At 42.4% G+C, this 16,989-nt stretch overlaps 1 protein-coding gene and 1 pseudogene across 8 annotated transcripts in view; both read left to right on the forward strand.

Annotated features, from left to right (window-relative positions):
- Positions 1-4,492: 4,492 nt before the first annotated feature.
- Cdkl2 (cyclin dependent kinase like 2) overlaps positions 4,493-16,989 on the forward strand; it is a 34,912-nt gene continuing 22,415 nt past the window's right edge. Inside the window, exons 1-6 of one of the 8 annotated variants that reach the window (XM_087582922.1) lie at positions 4,493-5,320; positions 7,172-7,280; positions 7,862-8,060; positions 11,707-11,901; positions 15,581-15,759; positions 16,157-16,269. In XM_087582922.1, the coding sequence (XP_087439048.1) occupies positions 7,893-8,060; positions 11,707-11,901; positions 15,581-15,759; positions 16,157-16,269 (655 nt within the window). In that variant the 5' untranslated portion in view covers positions 4,493-5,320; positions 7,172-7,280; positions 7,862-7,892. 8 annotated transcript variants of the gene reach the window in all.
- Positions 16,484-16,711, forward strand: LOC148001249 (protein transport protein Sec61 subunit gamma-like; annotated as a pseudogene).

Below are 16,989 nucleotides of genomic sequence, written 5' to 3' on the forward strand. Positions count from 1 at the left end.
GCAGCAGTTATGCGCCACAGATGAGTGGCAGCATGTATATAGTGGCTTGGTAAGAGTCATCTCCATGAAGTGATATAGATAAAGCCTAAGACTGGGGTAACAAAGGGAACTGATTAATCCAGACTCCTGAACTTTATAAGTATATATGGGGATGGGTGTTTTACTTGTGTGTATGTCAGTGTACAACTAGTGTAGTCCAGAACTGGACTTACAGGCCATTGTGAACCCCTACGTGGGTTCTGAGAATCAAACCGAGATCCTCTGGAAGAGCAGGCAGTGTACTTAAATGCTGAATCATCTGTCCAGCTCCTTTTTCTGAAAAATTGCTTCAGAATACTGTAGAGGCTACAGAGAATTAAAGGGAGCAATATGCCTGAGGCATGTTACCAGTGTGAGAAGAAATCAAGTAGAAGGCAACGTTTGTATTTGAGGACATACAAATTCTCAAGGTGGCACTATTGTCAATACCTTAGTGACGGAGAGCAAAGTAGGAGTTAAGTGGAACTTGGAACAAGTGGTATGCTGTATCTTCCACCTCCAAATCTAACCGCCTTTGGTGTGGGAGTGGGTTGGGACCTCTGATCTCAATATGTAGACTTGGCTCTCACTTACACCCCTCTTGAGACACAGTCAGTATAGCCCAAGCTGTCCTAGAACTGGCTATGTAGACCAGGCTAGCTTGGACCTTGAAGTCTATCGCCTCTGCAGGTGCTGGGATTAAAGGTATGTGCTACAACACCTAGCTCTCTTAAGTTTTTAATAAATTAAATCGGTCTAGATTGAGAACAGAATTGACTCTTTTAGAACTCCAAAACCAGCCAGTCCATTTTGGTTTTGCTTCCCCTCTTATGGGATTAAAAACCAGAGCCTTGCACTCATTACACATTAGCCCCCATTTTTTAAATGTAGTGGTGTATTGCATTCATAGTTACATGCTGTACAACGTACTTGTCAAGATTTTAGGAGCCCGTCATTCACTTTATTACTTGAGATGATGCCAAAAGTGAAGAGGTTGGGGGCAAATATAGGGAGGCAAGAATTGACTGGTACATACTGGCCTTTGATGACAAGTGTATAGCAATAATGGTCATGAAATAGTTTAATAGAGATGACTGTCAGTATGAGGAAAATAGGTCTACTGTAAGCTTAAGATTTATAAGTTCACTGAAAAGGGGATTTCTAGGGAGATGGGTGAGTTTTAGTTTTGCATTTTTTAAAAGATTTATTTATTATATATAAGTACACTGTAGCTGTCTTCAGACACATCAGAAGAGGGCATCAGATCTCATTACAGATGGTTGTGAGCCACCATGTGGTTGCTGGGATTTGAACTCAGGACCTCTGGAAGAGCAGTCAGTGCTCTTAACCACTAAGCCATCTCTTCAGCCCTTGCAGTTTTTTTTTAAAGAGATAATTTACACGCCTTACAATCACTTTAAGAATTGTGTATGTGTGTGTTGGGGGGAGGGCATGTGTGCTCACACACGAGATTTACACATCAGAAGACAGCTTTTGGCTTCTTTTCTCCCACACTGTGGATCCCAGCCATCAATCTTAAATTTTTACGCTTGGTGGCAAGCACTTTTACCTGTTAAGGCATCTCACTGGCTACACCTTGCTAAAAGTTTTCTTGTAGATTTTACAATGCTATATAACCATCACTATTATCTAATTCCAGAATATCTTCATCACCTCCCAAAAGAAACCCTATACCATTAGTGGTCATTTCCTTTTCCAAAGCACCTCTAATCTACTGGTTCTCAACTTTCTTAATGCTGCGACCCTTTACTATAGCTCCTCATATTGACCCCAACCATAAAAGTATTTTGTTGCTACTTCATAACTAATTTTGCTATTATTAATCATAAGTAAATATCTGACTTACAGGTCTGATATTCGGCCACTGGGGGGCGGGGGGTGGTCACAGTTCACAGGTTGAGAGCTACTGTTGTACTGAATGAAAATGCTAGAGCTAAACTCTAATGGACACTTGGGTTTCCACTTGGCTGCTGTCAACAGCACAGCTACCAGCATCTGAATGGAAGATTCTGGGTGATAACTTGGGGTCACTACTCTTGGTGTGTATGGAGAAGTGGAATTGTTATACTCCTTAGCCTATTTACAGCTTTGCTTTGTTGTTGTGCCTGGAGGGCTGCTGGGTCCACCTCGGGCATTTCCAGTGTTTTCCTTAGAACATTTTCCATTTATCCTGGTGATCTCTAATTTTAAGAACCATTGTAACTTGTCCATGTGTTTAGCTGGGTACCAGGCTCTCCCAGCATTCTGGGTTCCTTGCCTCCCGTGCTTAATCATCGGGCATTACCTTCCTCATTTTCTCCATTTTTGCCCTTGAACTTGGCAACTTGTATGAAACAAGGTCAGTTTTCACCATAGACTCACGTTTAGTCAGCACACTGGGTTTATTCTGTTCGTATTGAAGTGAAACTTGTCGTAACTACCTACCTAAGGTACTTACAACTTCTTGAGCCTGGATCTGACCAGTACTTTTGTCGTTTTGTTTGTGGCAAGGGTCTCAATATATAACTCTGGCTGGCTTGGAACCTGCAGTGTAGTCTAGGTTGGCCTTGAACTCAGAGAGATGCTTTCCAGGAATTAAAGTTTTCACTTCTATGCTAGGCTGACCAGTACGGTTTCATAGAAAAAAAATGAAATTTACTAAAGATCTAGGATAGCTAATGTGCATGTTTCTCTCCTTGAATTCTTTTTTTAAAGATGTATTTATTTTCTTTATGTGAGTACACTGTAGCTGTCTTCAGAACACCAAAAGAGGGCATCGGATCTCATTACAGATGGTTGTGAGTCGCCACGTGGTTGCTGGGAATCAAACTCAACCTCTGGAAGAGCAGTCAGTGCTCTTAACCGCTGAGCCATCTCTCCAGGCCCCTTGAATCTTCTTGCCTAATAAACCCTTGCACTTGGTATTTCTCGAAGTGTTGCTGCCTCCTTCGCTACCATTTTTCTCTGCCGGTTATCCTATGGTTCATGAAGAAAGCAACAATCCCAGTTGTTCTATATCTTCTATGTCCTCTTCAGTAACTGGATGACAGGATGTACAGTCTTCCCTCCTCTTCCTTTTTTGATGGTGTCTCACGTAGCCCAGGCTGGCCCTGAATTTGATTTGTAGCTGAAAGGGATCGTGAATTTGTGGTACTCCTCTCTCCACCTCCAAGGTCTGAGGTTACAGGGCTGTGCCACACCATCCTGCTTCGTTTTATAAACTGTCTGGTATGGGACCCAGGGCTTTGTGCAGTGTAAGCAAGCACCCCACCACTGGCCTACCCTCCTAGTTCCTAAGGGGACTTGGACTTCTTGAATCCCTTCTATTTCCTTTACAGTTACTTCCAACTTTTAAATGTTTTCTTAAGCAACACCTGCTCACCAATTTTAGCCTTTGTCCTTTCAGTTCCCATGGATACCAATGGGCCATTCCAGTGTCAAGGCCTTTTTGAGGGCCCCTCAACTGTTTATTTTTGTAAATCTGCAAAAATAAAATAAAAAATGAGTTTCCTGCCTTAACAAACCCCAGTTTGTTCCATAAAAGTTCACATGAAGGGCTGGAGAGATGGCTCAGCGGCTAAGCGCACCTGTCACTCTTCCTGAGGACCCAAGTTTGAGTCCCAGCACACCCATAGCAACTCAGAAACCAGCTGGAACTGGCTCCAGGGGGTCTTGACGCCCTCTTTTGGCTTCTGTGGGCACCAAGCATACTCACACAATTTAGAGAGAAGCCGTGGGAATTATCTACAGCGTGGTCACAGCTCATTGCTACATAACTCACATCTTGGGTTGTCCAAAACAACAAACAAAAAAACCCCATACCCTGTTTCCAGAGGTGGTTCTCAAAATTATAGGTTCGGGAACTAGATTTTAAGCAGTTTGGTGAATAAAGGTAACTGAGCACTGGGAGATTAATGCAGAACGAAACTAGGAAGAGATTAAAAAACAATTGCTCTTACATTTTAGTATGCAAGAATGACCCCTGGGTGCTGGCTAGGATACACATGTCTGTTATCAACTTTTATTTTATTATTTTATTGCTTCCCCGGATCGAGCTATTTTAGGAACTAAAATGAGTAAAAATTGTGTGCTATTGTGAGTACAAGTAAAAAATATTTGGCTTTACGATCTCAGTCCCTTAATAACCCGGGAGACTCCATTTCCCGGCTTCTTTTAATGGTCTTCCGATCTTGCCCAGTCATGGCTCATCTAGTCTTCAAACATAAGGCAAGTTTTAAGCTCCAGCTTGCTTCACTTGCAGTCAGCACCCATTCCAGCACCTTTCTTGTTGTCATATCCTCTCTGGGCTCTACCCCAAATCTTTCCCTACCAGGCTGGCGTTCCTGTCAGGTCTGTCAACAGATACCCATTCAACCTATTTCGGCTAAATAACCTACTAGGCTCTTCCGGTCCACCGCCCGGAACCGAAAGGAAACGAGGAATCGCGGCTGGGCGGAACCTCCCCGGGTGGGGCCCGCGCCCCGCCGCGCCGCGCCGCGCCGCGGGCGGGCAAGCTGGGAAATCTCACAGTCTCCTCAGTCCCACAGAACCGTCACCTTGGCTCTTCTCGTGACCACGCGAGCAATCTGCGTTCCCCTGAGAGCTGAGGTCTCCTGGCACGGACGGACAGGTCTCTACAAACTTAAGACTGTAGGTGTGGAGACGCGGGCGTCAGCTGATCGAACCTGTGGGCTCCAGGTGAAGGGGCGGGGCGGGGTGGCACGGAGCCAATCATAACGCCTGACGACAGGCCTCAGCCAACCAGGATCAGGGAGGCTCCGGCGTAGGCGGGGCAGGCCCGGGCGGGTGAGAGCCGCCCCTTGCAGCTGGCCAACGCCTTCGCCCAGGGCTACTTGACGAGGTGCTGCTTCCCGGAGATGAGCGACCCGAGGGCTTTTGACAGGCGGTGTTCTCTTTCCCCAGTTCGTTTCTCTGCAGCTCTTGGCCGTGACAGGTGCTAGTGTCCGTGCCTGTCACAGACGCATTCTGACTCGGGCCCTTCCCCTCTCTCTCTGGAGACTGCCTATGGCTGGGGACCGAGTGAGGTCGTTGCCTTGACGACGGCAGCATGCGGCCGGCAGTCCTCGGAAGTGTGAGCTTGCGGAGGGCAGAAGCCAATCTGCCTCCCTGCCTGCTTCACCTAGGACCAGTAACTGCGTCCGCAGAGGAAATCCCAGTACTGGGATTGCTAGTTTGCTAGTCAGCATCTTTTTAGATCTGCTAGCGAGATGCATATCACCTCAAATTTGTTTCCAAGTTGAAAACCTTTGGCTCTTTCCATGTGAAGGGTTTGGAAGAAATAGTAAGTATAATACTTTTAAAAGCCCTGTTATCTCGTTCTTTTATCTGAGCGATTTCAGTCTGATTTTAACCAAAGAAAATTGGTAGTATTTGAACAGTATGCTTGTGTAGCATAAATTAGTATAGTGCCATCGTACCAGACTTCTTTTTTGTATGCCACGTGATACTCATAGATTTAAGAGTGAGAAGGCAAGAGGGTTATGAGTAACTGAAGAAACAAAGCATATTTTAGGCCATGATACTCTTAAGATATTTTAGACAGGCCCACTTGAATAAGCAGGTATGCTCTATGTAGTGTGTCCGCATGTTGGTTGGGAAAATAAATTTGGATTAGTTCACTTGTATAATACTAGGTTATGATACATTTCACAACTTTGTAGACATGATTAAGGCCATTTTTTATTTGGTTCATCTTGCATCTTCAAATATCTAAGATGCCAATTACAATATGTTTAAAACGATCCAGACTATAGCTTCCAACCATTTATAGTATTTTTACTAGCCTAAAGCTTACTCTTTTATACTGTATATTCAAGGGAAAGTTAAAAACTAAGTTAGTTGGAATCACACTGAAGGTTTTTCCAAATGTAAACTTTTTATTAAAAAGTAATTAAAGGTAAAAAGAAGTTAAAATGTGATTTGTATGGGAAGTCAGCATCTGTGGCACTGTAAATAGGTTTTAGTAGAATCTTATATCCAAACTGGCAATAAAATAGGATTCTTCTGTTCTCCCCATCCATCTTTGCTTTTCTACGCAATCTACATTTATACTATGCAAATCATGGCTGCCAGACGGTGCACTTCCGTGGTAGGAAGAGCATCTATCCGAGGCCGTGGATTAGTGTGCACAGACAGACAGACACACACAGACAGACACACACACGTCAGATATTGAAAATGTAATATATACTTTGGATTATAATAACTTTTAGAATAAAAAGAATGGTTATTTTTGTTTGTTTTTCCTCCTTTGCTATGATTCTAGAAGCCACTTTTTACAGTGTGGGAACACATTAGCTTTATATGGCCACCATACTCAATATTAAGAGAGAGGAAAGAAGTGGTTTTTTTCTTCCACAAGTTTGTGATAAGTTTTTTATATGGTCAGGCTCTTAAAAATTCAACTATGAGTCATCATTTGAATATAAACTAATACTTTTTAAAATATAAATGTACCTAATGTTTAAGCCCTCCTAAACCCCTGTTGAAACCAAAGGAGGATCTAGTGCAATATTTTTTTTTAATTTATGCTGGAATTTAAATTCAAAAGTCAGTTTAAAAAAATAAATAAAATTTATGCTGGGCATGGTGGCATATATATACATATATATGTGTGTGTGTGTATTTATACATAGGTATGGTGTATGTATATATATACATTGGTGTGTGTGTATGCATAGGTATGGTGTGTGTGTGTGTGTGAATATGAATACGTGTGGTCTAGGACTGAAACCCATGCTAAGCACACACTTTACCACTAACCACATTCCCAGCCCTAAAATAATTTTTTCTGTATTAAACTATACAATATAAAACACCGGTTGCTGGGTTTTTGTCAATTATTGATAAAATAAGATCCATTTATAATAGACTTTATTCAGAAAATGCCTTCTATCCAGATGGGAAAGAACACTGTCAGTAAGATTTAAGTGATTCAAGTTTAATATAATCAAATCAACATGATGAGAAAAATCTACTAAAAATTCAGTATTAATCCAGTGGTTATGTCATGATAACTTTTTACAATTAAGTTGAAAGTACATAAATTCTTCCAACTTGGATATTTTGAATCTAGTATAAAATTTTTCTAAGGTAGGTTTATTTATTTATTTTTGTTCTGTATTCATGACAGGTTTTTCTCTACACAGCCTCAGCTGTCTTGGAACTGACTATGTAGAGCAGACTGGCCTCAAACTCACAGAGATTTACCTGCCTCTGCCCCCTGGGTGCTAAGATAAAAGGTATGTGCCACCATGGCCAGTAGATTTGTTTATTTTTATTCTACTTGTATGAGTGTATTCTGTGCACATACCTGTGTGCACCATATATATATGCCTGTCCCTGATGCATGTGCCCAGAAGTGGAGGTTGGGTCCCCTGAAACTGGAGCAGCAGACGATTGTGACCCACTGTGGGTGTGCGGGGAACGGAACCCAGGTCCTCTGGAAGAGCAGTAATGCCTTTTTGTTTGTTTGCGTTGTTTTTTGAGATAGGTTTTCTCTGTGTAGCTCTGGCTGTCCTGGAACTTGCTCCATAGACCAGACTGGCATGGAACTCACAGAGATGTTCCTGCCTCTGCCTTGCAAGCGGTGGGATTAATGGCGTGCACTACCACAGTCCAGTGCATTGTCTATTTTTATATTGTATACACATTTTTGAAAGCATAGCTTCCTGTGGGAATGGTAAGGAATTGTGTCATCGTAGATTGTAGTGAACGCAGTGACCGCTGACAAGGGAAACAGTCTCACAAGAGCGAGTTGTCTGGGAGAGTGGAGGGAATGGACACACTCAGCGCTGTTAATGCCGTGCTTTGGTTTCTACAGCAAGAAAAATTCCTACTGGTTTTGAAGCAAAATGGAAAAGTATGAGAACCTAGGATTGGTTGGAGAGGGGAGTTACGGAATGGTGATGAAGTGTAGGAACAAAGACAGTGGAAGAATTGTGGCCATTAAGAAGTTCTTAGAGAGCGATGACGATAAAATGGTTAAGAAGATCGCTATGCGAGAAATCAAGTTACTAAAGGTAAGAGCGTGCATTGAGCCGAAAAGGGAAGTCGCTTCTTGTTCAAGACTGTTGCATTTGAAGGAAAACATTACTGTGGTGTGTGTGTGTGACTGTGTGTGTGTGTACATTTGTGTGTGTGGTGTGTGTGTATGTATGTATGTGTGACAGTATATTGTGTGAGTATATGTGGTTATATGTGTATGCATGTTCACATGCGTGCACACACATGCAGATGGGGGTGCACATGTACATGTAGAGACCAGAGGACAAACTTAGCATTACTACTCAGGTGCTGGCCACCCAGGGACTTGCCAAGTAGAGTAGACTGGCTTGCCAGTGAGCCCTAGTCTTGATGCCTTTCCCTCCCCCCACACGATCTCACACCTGGCTTTTCCTGTGGGTTCTGGAACTTGCGCTTTGTGGATTAGCTGTTCCCCTAGACCATGTTTTTATATTTGTCTCGTTATAAGAAGATCCGGGCTTGGTGTGGATGTCTGTAGACACAGCTCTAGGGGAACAGAGGCAAGTGGGTCTCTGCAAGCTGGAAGCCAGCCTGGTCTGCATAACAGCTTCCATGCCAGCCAGGGGTACATTGAGAAACCCTCTCTCCAGCCCCACTTCTGGTCTTATTAATGTATACTTTCACATCAATATGTTTGTTTGAGCATTTTATAAGCATCCAGTTACCTTTTAATCTTGTTTGTTTATTAATCTCTGTGTGGTGGGATGTAAGTGCATGCCTTATGAACAGAGAGCTGGTGTTTTGTGTCATCAGCCATGTTTAGTGTTTCACACTATAAAGCTTCCTGCATTGTCATCTCTTGTTGTCTTTGTTGAATGTGGAGTGTGAGAATGAGGAGGCCCCCACACCCTTCACAGACTCATGCTTATCCTGAGTGTCCTCTAAAACCCCCTGTTCAGGCTGGCCTCTTGGTTCTATAACAGGATGGGTGTTAACCTTACACCCTGGAGAAGAGCTTAGAACATAGACCTTTTCAACACAGGGTTCTCCCATGGTATAAAACTCCCCATGGAGGGAGTGAGAAGCCAGAAGCTCACCCATGGTGAGAGAGTTCTCTGCCTAGGACTTTGAGTGAGGGACTCCAGCTGGAATGCCGTTAGGACTTCCCTAGCCCCTTCTGCTGGATGCTGTAAATACATTGTTTGATGGTGCTCTGCAGTCTATGTGCTGTTGGCTGTTTACTTGGAAGCATCACTGAAGAGGGACCTTCTGCCTTTCCAGAACTCTCAACTGGGAACTCCAGTTGGCTGCCTTAACTGGGTCTCCGCAGTCAGTTTCTGCTGGATGTTGTAAGCACCTCATTTGAAGATGTCTTGCTCCCCGTTGCCTGCCTTCTGATGATTCCTTCCTTTATTTTGGCTTGCTGTATCCTAATAGACCCACTCATTCTAAACCAGTCATTCTCCACAGAACACACACAGTACTGTGACTCATATATTTAGATTTCTCTTTGTTAGTTTCCTGTTGACTTCTATCGTCTCTCCAATTCTTTTTTTTTTTTTATCATTTATTCGTTTTCCAGTCTTTTGGAAATCACAGTAAAGTTACTTAACTTACTAATACCCCAAATTGCTGCTTTTGCAGTATAGACTCTTAGACATTTTAGCTGTACTTTCTGTGGGTGTTCTCCAGAGAAGACACGAGTTGAAGTCAACAGAAAGTCTTTGTTAGCCAGCTGGCAACTACACTGAGTGTTCAGGAGCCCAGCGCAGCCCTGAGCCTTTCTCAGGTGAGCTTTTAAGCACAAAGAACATGTCCTGAGTTGACATAATTCAGTTAACAAGAACAGCCAGAAGCAGAACTACAGAAGCCACAGAAGCAGAAGCCACAGAAGCAAGTTTAGTAGTAAGACAGTTTCCTATAACTGTGGACTTGCTTGGATCAGGCCTTTGTTTTAGTTTTGGCAGATGGTGCTGTCCACACGCACCACGCTTAGTCTTACAGCCTACATGGCACTTGCCCTAGGGGATTAGCCGTGCAAGGTCTGGGGCCTGTGACAGTGCTCACCCCTCTGTCTTGTCCCTCCCCTTACAAGAGATGGGTGTTATTACCTTCGTGGAATCTGGTTGTCTGCACTGTTAAATGTTTACAGTCGGCATGCTGGGATATATTTAAGATCTATCTTTTGCATCACTCTTCTGTGTTTCCTCTGTTTCTCGGCTGCTTCCCTGCTATCAGTTGTCTTGCTTTAAAACAAATTCTTTAGCCAGTCAGGGTAGCTTACACGTATAATCCCAGCGCACGGGAGGCTGATCCAAGAGGATTGAGGCTACTTGGATTTCTGCCTAAAAAGAAAACTGAAAGTAAAGAAGTGAATCTTTTATTTTCTTTAAAGCATATTATGTTAGCAAGGAATGCTCCTCATTTTTGTCAGTCTGAAAAAATACTTTTGTTTTTAACAGACTATATCCACAGAAAACAGAATTATTAGAGTTCATTACATTATGTTCAAAATTTGATTCCACTCTTCGCCTGTCTCTCAGTGTTCCATGAGAAGCTAGCTGTCTGTCTTACTGGACTTTGAAAAATAAAGATTTATAGCCAGATATGGTAGCACATGCTTTTGATGCCAGCATTTCAGAGGCAGAGGCAGAAGCAGATGGAATTCTCTGAGTTTGAGGCCAGCCTTTGAATTGAGTCCCAGGATAGCCAGACCTATACTATACTATACTATACTATACTATACTATACTATACTATACTATACTATACTATACTATACTATACTAGAGAGACTGTCTCAAAAAAATAAAAAATAAACCAAAACGTGCACTTTCTGTTTCATAGCCGTGATGCCCATATTTCAATAAGGTTTGTTCCTATATGAAATTGATAAATTTCCCATGTTCAAAATTGTCCCCCTTTTTTTTACTTAAATACAATTTGATTAAGCACAGTTATTGGGTCACATAATCTCTTGATTTCTTCCTTTTACACTGTTTTATATTTAGGGAGCGTCAACCTGCCGTTTGTCCTACTCTTTTCATATATACAGCATCGTTGAACAGACTTCGGGATAATCACCCCCTCCTGTCTGTCCTTCCTTCCCTCCCTTCCTCTTTTGTGCTAGATGAACCCAGGGCCTCGCTCATGCTAGGCCAGGCCTCTCTTACTGAGCTGCACTCTCAGCCCCTTGAATGTTTTAAATTTTATGGTAAGGTGGTACTTTTGGAGCATCCATTAGTAAGAGGTTCAGTGGGAGGTGGACAGGAGTTTGTTGGGGACCAGAAATCCGTTATGGTTTGTGATCATTTCTTTCTATCCTAGGGCTGACTGTAGGATTGAATTCTGTTAGTCTCAATTTCTCTCAATTTGTACTTTTTGAGTTTTTCCTAATGAAATTCTTTATTTTGTCTGATAGATTCTTTACCAAGCGTCTCTGTGTGGCTTTACTCGGCCTGCCTTTCCTTGTTAGTCCTGAGTGCCGTCTACTTTGTAATTTTAAGAACCAGCTTTACCATGCTCTCTGAGAGGAGAAGGAACGACATGCTCTTTTGACTGTTATTCTTGAACTTGAGCATACTTTACAATGAGCATTGTTTATGCGTTTTGTTTACATGTTTTTCTTACACTAATACCTTTTAAATGATAGCTAATTGCTCATAACTTGATCTAAAATTATTCTACATATTTTTAATGACAGCAACTGCGGCATGAAAATTTGGTGAACCTGTTGGAAGTGTGTAAGAAAAAGAAGCGTTGGTACTTAGTCTTTGAATTTGTTGACCACACGATTCTTGATGACTTGAAACTCTTCCCAAATGGACTAGACTATCAAGTAGTTCAAAAGTATTTGTTTCAGATCATTAATGGAATTGGATTTTGCCATAGTCACAATGTAAGTATTAGTTATGATGCTTAATTTGCCAATCCTTTACTGTATATAAGTTAAGATGTGACTTAGTTTAATGAGATATTTATTCAGTAATATAAGAAATTAAATTTGGTATAGCTAATTTTCACATGTCACAATGGAAAGTTGAGAGGTACACAATAGCTAGTCTCATTAGCTGTATTACACACTTAAGAGTTTCCTGTTCTTACTTTACAAGCGTGGGCACTAAGTTTTATAATCTGGGTTTGTCCATTAACTTATTAATCTCTAGTACTTACATATTTTAAAGTAAATTGCAAACATCAGTGCCCTTTTTGTACATCAGTTGATTGATTGCATGTGTGCACAGGTCACAGTGCACATGTTAAAGTACAACTTGCAGGAGTCAGTTCCCTCTACCACGTAAGTCCTGGGGATTGGACTTAGATTTTTATGCTTGGTGGCAAGTGCCTTTACCCACTGAGCCATCTCTCCAGCTCCCCCACCCCTGAATACTAAAACACTAAATACTTCACTTTAAACTAGACTTAAATATCTGTTCCTTGATTATTTTTTGTTCTTTTTAACATAATATTTTCTGATTTGGCAATTTTGAAGTAATGAGTTTTGATAAATATGTATACAAAGGAGTCTGTATTTTTCTGACTTGTGTTTTGTTTGTTTTTGTTTTTTGTTTTTTGTTTTTGCCTACTTGTAGAGTATGAGTGTGAAAACCTCTGCTCTCCTCATCTAGCCTGTATCAACAGTGTTTGTTAGTTTTGTCTTTTGAACACTATAGAAAAGCACCTCCAGGAAAAGCAACACCCTCAAAGCATAATGAGCAACTCAATATACACTTGGCCAGTTTTACAAAATACTTTCTGTGACCCCCTCTTGTGATGCAGTCATCACGAGCGATAGTGGCATGTAGTTTGAAAGCTGCAGGTAATCTGCGGATAGTGCTTGCCTCCTGTGCACAGCCCCGGCTGCTCCTCAGCACAACAGCCAAGTGTGGAGGCGCACGGTAGGCATCTCAGTCCTTGGGCTACCTCCCAAGCAACAGAAGCCATCCTGGGCTGAGTGGCAACCTGAAGCCAGCTACGTGTGAGACTCTGTCAACAGAAACCTAAGTAGGGGCTACAGAGATGGCCTCACGAATCTTCCCAAGAACCTGTGTTGGGTTTCTGGCACTCACACCTGGTGGCTCAAAACTACCCCGTATCCAGCTTCAGGAGATGTCACTGATAGCACTCACACACGACACACACTCACTCAGAAACATAAACAGCCATCAGTAAGAGGAGAAGTGTGTGCCACCACCTAAACGTTCGGGTGTTTGCGCTTTTCCCACTTACTGTCTTCAGTTTTCATGGCCTTATTGTCTCCTCCCGCTACATCGTTATGGTGCAGGGTATAGCTCAGGTGACTATATCTGTGTGTACAGATATAAATTATTCTGTAGAGACATCTAGTTTGGCTCAAACCTAGGGGCCTTTTTCGGTGAGGCCCCTGAAGCAATGATCCAGTCTCAGAAAATTGATGTTTGAGAAATTCAGTTTGACATTGTTTTTATCACAAAGACTACCATTAACCAAGCTCAGGAAACTGAATGCCAGCTGACTAAATCAGAGATAAGATTGTCACAGGAACAGACTGCATAATGTATAATAATAATTTTGACCATGTGGAAACTGGGCCAGTATGAAGTGCTAGCATCTTGGTGATCTTTCTTGCTGCTGTGACATGACATAATGACCTCAGCAACTTCAAGAGGGACAGGGGATTCTGGCTCGCAGTTTGAGATCACAGTGCAGGTAGCAGGGAAGCCATGACGGCCAGCATGTGGGGCAGCAGAGCACGCTGCATGCAGTCAGGCCACAGAGAAAGGAACCTGTGCTCAGCATGATTTCTTCCTTTTATTCAGTCCAGGGCCACAGCCCATGGGACGGAGCCCCCCACGTTCAGGGTAGGTCTCACTCCAGTTACAAGTCTCTGAAAGATGTATTTCCTAGGTGATTCTAAATCCCTCAACAGTCACTACTAGCTGCCACACACATTTCACGGACATTGTGAATCCAAAACAGACAGACAGACAGACAAACCCCAAACCGTACAAGGAACATGATAGAGACTAAGCAGGCTGTACTTAGAAATATATAACAACTATCAATAGAAAGGGGGTCCTAAATTTGAAAGAACAAGGAAGAATATAATGGAAGGGTGGGAGGGAGGAAAGGGCAGGGGAAAGCACGTACTTGTAGTCTCAGAAAAGACAGTTTCTTACCAGTGAGGCTGAAATGCTTAATTATGGGTGGCTAGACTCTTCGTCTCTGTGCTAAGGGTAGGATTATCAATGAAATCAGTATATGGCCGTAGTGTTGGCTTTGTTTGTTTTCTTTCTCTTGTTGGTTTGGCTTGTTTTTTCCAAGACAGGGTTTCTCTGTGTAGACTTGACTGTCCTGGAACTAACTCTTTAGACCAGGCTGTCCTTCAATTCAGAGATCCGCCTACCTCTGCCCGCTGAGTGCTGGCATTAGAGGTGTGCACCAGCACTGCCTGGCCATCAGTGGCTGGCTTTGTGTTGAAGAACATTCCAGTGTATTCTGCTCACATACACTTCTCTTTCCCTTTATTTTTCATTCCCTTAGGAATGATCAGCCCATATTTAACTATCCAGTCTGCCTTTAAAGTGTGGGATTTTAATATTGATGGCTTTTGTGTTCTGAGCATTTCTGTATCTATGCAAAATGTTTGATTTTGTTTGTTTTTTTTTCTAATTAAACTTGTTTTAATGAATCCCAAAATTCTGGGACAGAGCTTTGGTCGAGTTGTTTTCATTAAAATGTACTGATTTGGGGCTGGAGAGATGGCTCAGCAGAGCACTTAAGAGCACTGGCTGCTCTTCCAGAGGACCAGAGTTCAATTCCCAGCACCCAGATGGCAGCTCACAGCTGTCTGCATCTCCAGTTGCATGGGATCTGACACCTTATATAGACATCTAATGTAAGGCAAAACACCAATGCAAAGAAAGTAAAAATAGATAATTTGAAAAAAATGTACGGAGTTTGAACACTAATAACTTAAAACTGCCATGTATGGACCATAAAACATCCTCCTAAGAGTAAGCCAGATTCCAGCTTCCTGTCAGAAGAGTAATCACTCTTCTCTAATCTCTGCAAGCTCTCAAGCTATGTGAGCTTGTGTCAACCCACTTCAGGGTGTAACTGGTTTGGCTTGGACGATCCGGGATACTGGATTCTCTATCCCTTTCTCTCCTCCAACTTGTACCAGTTAGCCTCATTCCAGCCCTCTGCAAGTCTTGGGGTTGTTGTGTGGTACCGTGTTAGAGTATGTAAGATAGTTTATATGGTGTCCAACACACACACGGCCAAGTGTCTGCTGACGTGGGCATATTAAAACCTAGTGCAGAGCTCACCTCCTCTGAGTTTTCCTTGACTGTCTTAGTTTTCAGCAGTTTATTTCTGAGTCTTGACAGTAGTGAGGGACTGAGAGTTGTCTGTTGGTTAACAATAGCGAGCTTTACTCAGTATCTTTGCTAGTTTAACGAAGCTCAAGACATGAGTGTTCTCAAGCCCTGGAACAATGTTCTATGTGTTGTATTATGGTACTGCTTGTGGCAAGTACCCCAATAAATTATTTTTTTATTTAACATCTTATGCTCTATGGATTCTTTTTGTCTTAGATCATACACAGAGATATAAAACCCGAGAATATATTAGTCTCACAGTCTGGCGTTGTAAAATTATGTGACTTTGGATTCGCACGGACATTGGCGGCTCCTGGGGAGGTTTACACTGACTATGTGGCCACCCGGTGGTACAGAGCTCCAGAACTGCTGGTCGGTGATGTCAAGTACGGCAAGTAAGAGTCAGGAATGACAGGGCATGGACACCGGCGCTTTGAAAGTGGCATGTGTTTGTCATAAATGATCCGCTTAACACTGAAAGGAAGGCCTGGGTTCAGTGTTGGTTACTAAGTGAGTTCTACTGACCCTTAGTGCTTTCTCCTTGAAAATTCTTTAGAAGGTTTACAGTTCCTGTAAGGCTTTTCACAATCTTTCTTCTTTAATATCTCATGGTTGAAGTTTCTGGAAATCTCACTTATTAAAATAGAAGGCTAGAAGTACCTTCAAGTGACAAGACCTACTACCATGCCTTTCAAAACCAAAACTGACAACCTGGTGAAGTACCAAGAAGATGCAGGCCCAGGGCAGAGGTCAGGATGCCATGCCTTTCATCACGTAACTTTTCGTTTGCAGGGCTGTTGATATCTGGGCCATTGGTTGTCTGGTCATTGAGATGCTTATGGGGCAACCACTATTTCCAGGAGAATCCGATATTGATCAGCTGCATCATATTATGACATGTTTAGGTAAGATTATACATCTGTGCTTTAAATTTTACAGGTTTTCTTTCCCTGTGTGTGTCTGTTGTTGTTTAAGTTGCTCACATATTAAAGATAATGCTTATTTTAGGTGAAGGTAGGGAGCAAATAGGAAACACACATGAGCCGGTTCCTAGTTCTTTGGGCTCAGTTCTCTCCTAAGGTACATATCTCAACCCTCTCAAACCGCCAACCCACAAACATGGATCAGGTAGTGTAGTTTGTCGAGCCAGGCCAGCAGTTTGCAAAGGACTCAATTCGGCTAATCTTTGTAATTCTCCTTATGGTTAAAAGATGCACCAAACCTAATAGAAAAGAATTCCAAAAGATCGCCATGGCCACAGCCACGGGGTTTGCTATCATGGGATTCACTGGCTTCTTTGTGAAACAGATCCACATTCCTATTAATAACATTATTGTGGGTGGCTGAGTCCTTTCTCATTGTGGGACTAGTGAACCAATGAGAGAGTGACAAACTCATGAAGTAAAAAGTTGCCTGGGGGGAAAAAAGGAAACACAGACACACACATATGCACAAATCGAACACATACACATATCCACATATACATATGTACATACATACATGCACACATGATACACACACACATACACACACACACACACACACACACACACACACACACATAGACACACAGACCCTCTAGAAAGGCTGATCAGTGTAAGAGAGAAGGAAGTGGTTGTTGAAGA

This window comes from Rattus norvegicus, chromosome 14 (genome assembly GCF_021556685.1).
Source record: "Rattus norvegicus strain SHRSP/BbbUtx chromosome 14, alternate assembly SHRSP_T2T, whole genome shotgun sequence".
NCBI classification, from domain to species: Eukaryota; Metazoa; Chordata; class Mammalia; order Rodentia; family Muridae; genus Rattus; species Rattus norvegicus.